Source organism: Ciconia boyciana, chromosome 22 (assembly GCF_034638445.1).
Source record: "Ciconia boyciana chromosome 22, ASM3463844v1, whole genome shotgun sequence".
Taxonomy (NCBI): domain Eukaryota; kingdom Metazoa; phylum Chordata; class Aves; order Ciconiiformes; family Ciconiidae; genus Ciconia; species Ciconia boyciana.
This window is the reverse complement of record NC_132955.1, coordinates 5583090-5589880: the sequence shown is the minus strand read 5'-3', so window position 1 is coordinate 5589880 and position 6791 is coordinate 5583090. Positions and strand designations below refer to the sequence as shown.

The window sequence follows — 6791 nt, the reverse complement described above, 5'->3', positions numbered from 1 at the left end:
GCCCCACGTCCTCCACTCCCACACCCTTCAGGCGTGACCCCTGCACGGAGACGGGGTCCCACGTCGCTCAGGCAGGGCGGTGGGACGGAGACGAGTCCCACATCCACCCATCCCACATCATCAGGGCAGGGCGGTGGGATGCAGACAGGATCCTCCATCTGCCTCGGGAAACCCAGCCCTCGTTAGGGACATCCCTAATTGCCCGGCGGGCGCATCCTGCTTTCTGGCAGCTTCGTCTCCTTTAAGAGCGGCGCAGTGAGGAGCCTTATTTAGCCAGCACGGCCGCCTGTCCTCGCTGGCGTCCGGCCAGGGCTCTGCCGGCCTCAGCGAGATCCCGCTCCAGCGCCTGCGGCCAGGGGGGACAACGGGGCTGGGAGCACCCAGGGGGCCCACTCTGTCCACGTCACCCATGGGTGCTGGTCCCCGTGGCCTCGGGTCCCTGCTGGCTTTGTCCTCGTGGAGGTTAAGGCACGTGGAGCTGCGAGCGGGCAGCTGCCTGAGAGTTGGGGACAGCCAACGACGTCCCCAACAAGGCCCTGGGACCTGTCACGCCGTTAAGGCTGACAGAAATGATTGGTGGGGATGTGTGATGCGTCACCACAAGCTGTCCCTTGTCACCTCCCTGCTCCCTGCCACCTCCCTGGCCCTCTGCCACCCCCCCGCATCGCTGCTGGGGACCCCACTGCCCTGAGGGAATTGTCACCCAGAGCTGAGCTGGTGGGACGGGTCCCCATGGAGCAAAGTGGGGGAGCCCCTGGGGGACTCCCAGGGGATGGGACAGCCTGGGGGACAGGGGAGCCTGAGGGCCATGGGGACAGGACTGCCCATGGGACAGTGTCCCCAGGGGACAGGAGAGCCCATGGATATGGGGACAGGAGAGCTTGTGGCCAGGGGATGGGGAGGCCATGGTCCAGGGGACAGGACAGTCAGTGGCCAGGGGAGAGGAGTGACCGTGGCCTGGGGGACAGGAGCACTGGGACAGCCAGTGCTGGGGACATCCCGTGACCTGTCCTTCTCCCAGTGAGACCAGTTCCTTCCTCCAGCACCCCCTCCCCTGCACTGGTTTTGTCCCCAGGGCTGTCTCCTTGCCGGGACAGAGCACAGTGCTATCACCCTATGGCTGACCTAACCATGGCTGCTCCTCCTGGGAATGTCCCTGTCCCCGTCCCCCTCCCCACCAGCGCAAGCCCTGTGAGCCTCCCTGGACACTGGTGTGATGAGTTGTGGGTGCTCTGGGGCAGGACAGGGCAGGGCGGGCGTTTGCCAGGGCGGGAGGGGCCGGGGTGCACTTTAATTGACTTCTGCTGCGTTGGGCAGCTGTGAAAACAGAGCGGGGCTCATTAGGGGACATCAAAGGACCCCCACCACGGCTGGGCGGGGTGACACGGCGGGACCCGTCACCGGCGTTTGCTCCCTCTTCGCTTGGCTTAAAAGAGGAAGAGGAGGATGGGAGTCACCAGCCTGGGAGGGCTGGGGCTCAGCCGTGTGCAGGGAGGAGGTCCCTGTCCCCTGTCCCCTGTCCCCTGTCCCTGGGGTTAGCTGGACCTGGGGAGACCCATTCTCTGGGTTAGCCAGACCGGGGGTGCTCTGTCCCCAAGGTTACCTGGACAGGGGGTGACCCATCCCTGGGGTTAATTGGATTTGGGGTGAACTGTCCCCAGTGTTAGTTGGACCCGGGGTGACCTGTCCCCAGGATGACCCAGACCTGGGGTGACCCGTCCCAAGGGTGACCTGGACCTGTCACCAAGGTTAGCTGGACCAGGGGTGATTCATCCCCAGGGAGATCCATCCTTGGGGTGACCTGTCCCCAGGGTTAGCCTGACCCAGGGTGTCCCATCCCTGGGGTGACAGTCCAGGGGACAGAGGGGGGGCACAGTGACCGTTGCTGGCAGACACCCTCCAGCTCCTTCCCCACTTGGGCTGCAAACGGCCCCGGGAGCCAAAAACCTCCAAAAACCTCCACCCCCCCAAAAAAAGTCCTCTGAAAGGCCCTGGGCTGAGCCACACGGCCACTGCCGGGGCAGGATCCGGCCCAACTCCTCCACTTCCAGCTCCAAATCTCCCCAGACATCGCAGGAGCCCGTGGGGCTGGGGTGGGGGGGACGGACACAGACCCCCAGGTGGGTCCCAGCAGCACCCGTGGGGTGCTCAGCACCCACCGAGCTCAGCTGCTGGGCGCAGCCTCTGTAACCCCGGCTCTGTTTTCCAAAGCCAGGACACCGAAGCCTTTAAAAAAAAATCATCTCCCAGCTCCTGCATTCCTGGGTGGAGAGTTTACATTCCCCCGTCCCCCGGCGATCCGCGCTTCGCCTCCAGAAAACAAAGTGGCCTTGGGTGGGATCTGCCTTTTGGGGAGCGGGACCCTCCGACCGGATAACGAGAACCCGCCGATGGGCAGCACCCCAGGCCAAAGCACCCAGTGCCAGGGCTGGATACGGCCCTGGGATCCCCTATGGAAAGGGTGAACCCACCCATGCGATGGCACCTTTGGGTGCATGGAGTTGAGGGGTGCGGGGGGGGTCCCCCCGTCCCCTTGGCCGAGGCTCATCCTGCCAATGTCACCACCAGCACGGGCTTTCCCCCGGGAGGGAGGCAAAGACATCGGCAGCGATAAAATCAACCCCATTTTAATTCCCGTTTCGAGAGCCACCGAAGGCGGGAGGGGGGTCCCGGGGGGGGTCCTGGCCAGCCCAGCCCGTCCCTCAAACTGCTTCTCCAAACCACGGAGGGGGGGAAAAAACCCTGGATACGTTTCCCCCCTCTTCTCTCCCCCCTTCCAAGTCATCGCTGGAAAATTAAACCGGATCCAAAGAGTTTTTCCTTTCCAAAATGTGCTGGAGAGGCGCTGCCTTAACCCTTTCGGCTCCCGCTTTTCCCTTCCACAGAGTACTGGGATTTTTAAGGGGGTTTTGGGATCATCCCAGGGCTTTGCCGGGGAAAGGGGAACAGCTCAATCTCCCTGCAAACACCCTTTGCTCTCAGAGGATCCAAAAATCCCCTGAAATGATGGAGACGAGAAGTGCTGAGGCATCCCAGGGCCGGCTTTGGGGCGCCCGTGGGGTCAGCGCTTCCCCGGCCAGGTCTCCCTCTCCATTTTGGGAAGAGTGTTTTTTTTAATTTCAATTAAATCCAGCTGATTAAATCCATCCTTCCCCTTCCCCAGCTCCGCGCCAGCCCCCCTCCAGCTGAAACTCCCTGCATCCCATCTCCAGCATCGCCCAAATCCCGACAAGCCAAACCGGAGCCGGGACCCGCTTCTCTCTGGAGACTCGGGATTGGGGGGCCCACGCACAGCCAAAAAACCCGAATCCTATAGAAAATGTGAGCTATTTCCTCCGGGGGGGCACAGGAGAGGCACCCCCCCTCCCACTGCAGATTGAAAAATCCTTATTTGGGGGGTTAAATAGCTATTTTTTCCCCTGCAAAGTGCTTTGTTCCAGCTGGAGGGAGATGCTGGCTCGTCCCCATGGAAGCGGGGGGTCCTGCTCCCGGCCACCCCAGCAGCACCCATGGGGACCCCCCCATTTAATTCTTGATTTTTTGGGGAAAAAAAAGCCCTCAGGAATAAGTTAGCGCTTTGCTTTACTCGTTTGTATTTGCAAAGGACTGCTTAAAAAGTAATTTGGGAGGAAAAGTCTGCAGCCAAGCGGGGAGCGGTGCGGGCAGGGGGCAGGCAGAGCCCCCGGCCCCGGGTGGCCGGGGGGGGGGACACAGCCCCGCCACGGCCCCTTTTGGGAGCGAGCAAAGGGGGGGGATAAAAAAACAACTTTCTTGGGGAGTTTCCGAAAGGAGAGCAAGAAAAATGGGATTTTTATTGGGTTTTTTTTTCGTTTTGCCCCTTTTTTCCAGGGGCGGGCAGGGAGCGGCAAGGAGCGGGCAGGGCTCGGGCAGGGAGCGGCAAGGAGCGGGCAGGGCTCGGGCAGGGAGCGGGCAGGGAGCGGGCAGGGCTCGGGCAGGGAGCGGGCAGGGCTCGGGCAGGGAGCTGGCAGGGCTCGGGCAGGGAGCTGGCAGGGCTCGGGCAGGGAGCGGGCAGGGCTCGGGCCGTTCCCGGAGCCCGGCCGGGGCCCCTCGGCCAACGCCAACGGCCCCGGCGGCTCCGCGGGGAGGGGGAAACCCAACCCGGGCAGCGGAGAGGGAGGGAGGGAGGGAGGGAGGGAGAGAACCCTCTCCCCGTCTCGGCAGGGCTTTTCCCCTTTTCTTCCTTCCTTTTTCTTCTCTTTTTTCTCCTTTTTTCCTCCTTTTTCTCCCTTTCCCCCCTCCTTTTTTTCTCCCCTCTCCTTTTCTCTTTTTTTCCCGCTACTTTTTCTCCTTTTTTTCCCTCTCCTTTTTCTCCTTTTCCTCTCCTTTTTCTTGCTCTCCTTTCTCTTCTTTTTTTTCCCTCTCCTTTTTCCTTTCCTTTTTCTCCTTTTTTTTCCCTCTCCTTTTTCCTTTCCTTTTTCTCCTTTTTTTTCCCTCTTTTTTGTGTTTTAAATAGAAATATATAATTAAATTTACAAATGCTATTTACAGGTTTAATTACAAAAAAAAAAATCAAAGAGAAAGAGAGACACCCCTTTAGACGTTAATAAATCTAAAAATAAAAATATATATAATAAACCCCCCCAAAAAAATTCAAGCCGAAGGGCGGCGGCAGCCGGGCTCGGGGCGGGGGTCACACCGTTGTCTCGCCCTGCTTGCTGTTGGTGAGTCGCGTGTAGAACTTCCTCCACGAGTGCAGGGTTTTACCCGACCATATCCAAAAGCCGGAGGTGATGCCCACGATGAGAGTCATGAGATACTTGATCATGTAGACGGTGAAATCGGGGGTCATGCGGGGGGTGAAGTGGAGCGGGCAGGGGATGGCCAAGCTCTTGCAGTTCTGGCTGATCCAGCTGCGCTCCCAGTGCTCACGGAAAGCCTGCTCGTAGAAATAGCAAGCGATGACGATGGTGGCCGGGACAGTGTAGAGGACGCTGAAGACCCCGATGCGAACCATCAACCGCTCCAGCTTCTCCGTTTTGGTCCCTCCGTGTTTCATGATGGTGCGGATGCGGAAGAGGGAGACGAAGCCGGCCAGAAGGAAGGAGGTACCGATAAAGAGGTAGACGAAGAGCGGGGCCAACACGAAGCCCCGGAGAGGGTCGATGTTGTTGAGGCCCACGAAGCAGACGCCGCTCAGCAGATCCCCGTCAATCTGCCCCATGGCCAGGATGGTGATGGTCTTGACAGCCGGCACGGCCCAGGCGGCCAAGTGGAAGTACTGGGAGTTGGCCTCGATGGCCTCATGGCCCCACTTCATGCCGGCGGCCAAGAACCAGGTGAGGGAGAGGATGACCCACCAGATCGAGCTGGCCATGCTGAAGAAGTAGAGCATCATGAAGAGGATGGTGCAACCTTCCTTCTTGGTGCCCTGTACCACCGTGCGGTAGCCATCCTCCTGGAAACGCTCATTGCAGACCACCCTCTCCTCCAGCATGAAGCCAGCGATGTAGGCCACCGACACCATGGTGTAGCACCCCGAGAGGAAGATGATGGGTCGCTCGGGGTAGCGGAAACGCTGCATGTCCACCAGGTAGGTGGTGACAGTGAAGAAAGTGGAGGCACAACACAAGACGGACCAGATGAGGATCCAGATACGGGCGAAACGGATCTCGTCCTCGTTGAAGAACATGTGGCCGTCAGGACGGGTGGGCTCGCAGGGCGCCGCGCAGTCCTTCTCACCCAAGAACTTGTAGTTGAGGTAGCTGGGCACCTTCAGCGCCCGTGGGCAGTGGAAGGGGTGGTCGAGGGTGGCGTAACGAGGGGCGCCCGGGGTGCCGTGGCCGGCCAACGGCGTGGCACTGGTGAGCAACGCCGGCGAACCGCCGTCTTCCGAATGGTTCTGCCCCACGCAGATCTGCTCGGCACCGTGCCGGGGGAAATTCTCGCAACGCAATCGCTCCGGCCATTGGAAACCGAATTTATTCATGAGGGCTTCGCAGCCCTGGCGCGCCCGCTCGCAGATGGAGCGGCACGGCGGGATGGCCTGCTCCAGCACCGTGCAGACCGGCGCGTACATGGAGCAGAGGAAGAACTTGAGCTCCAACGAGCATTGGACCTTCACCAAGGGGTAGAACTGGTGGACCTCCAACCCCGCGTCCTCCTGGTTGGTGTGACCCAGCAGGTTGGGCATGATGGTCTGGTTGTAGGCGATGTCGGTGCAGAGCGGGATGGAGATGGGTTGGCAGAAGCCGTGGTCGGGGATGGAGATGCCCTTCTCGCCGTGCAGCTGGCTCCGGCACGGCGCCGGCACGCTCAGCCCCACCAGCAGCCAGGCCAGGGCGGGCAGCGCGCTGGGGGGGCCCATGGTGCCCCGAGCTGCTGCGCCCGGATTTACCGTGTCCGGTGCCCAGCCGGCCGGCCGGTCCTCCTGTCTGGATCTGCCGTGCCTGGTGCTGCCTGGGTGGCTCCCGGTGACCGGATTTGCTGTGCCCCGTGCTGGCTGGACGGCTCCCGGTGGCTGGGTACGCTCAGGTCCCGCCCGGAAGGCTCCCGGGGCCCGGAGCGCGTGTGCCCGCTGCCTGGCTGGACGGCTCCCGGTGTCCCCGTCTACCGCGCGCGGCGGGACGGCTCCCGGTGCTCGGACGTGGCGCTGCCGGTGCCCGGACCAGACGCTCCCGCTGCTCCGCAGCGCTGCTCCCGCTGCCCGGACTTGGCGGTCCCGGTGCTCCCGCTGCCCCGACCCGGTGCTCCGCGGCGCAGCTCCCGGTCCCGGTCCCGGAGCCCCGGGCGGGCGGTGGCGCTGGCGGGGTGCCGGGGGTGGGACGCCGGGG

The 6791-nt window shown here is 62.0% G+C and overlaps 1 protein-coding gene across 1 annotated transcript; it reads right to left on the bottom strand.

Annotated features, from left to right (window-relative positions):
• Positions 1 to 4484: 4484 nt before the first annotated feature.
• On the bottom strand, positions 4485 to 6791 carry FZD2 (frizzled class receptor 2). Its single transcript, XM_072885868.1, has one exon. The coding sequence runs from the start codon at positions 6323 to 6325 to the stop codon at positions 4652 to 4654; it is 1674 nt and encodes a 557-aa protein (XP_072741969.1). The 5' UTR covers positions 6326 to 6791; the 3' UTR covers positions 4485 to 4651.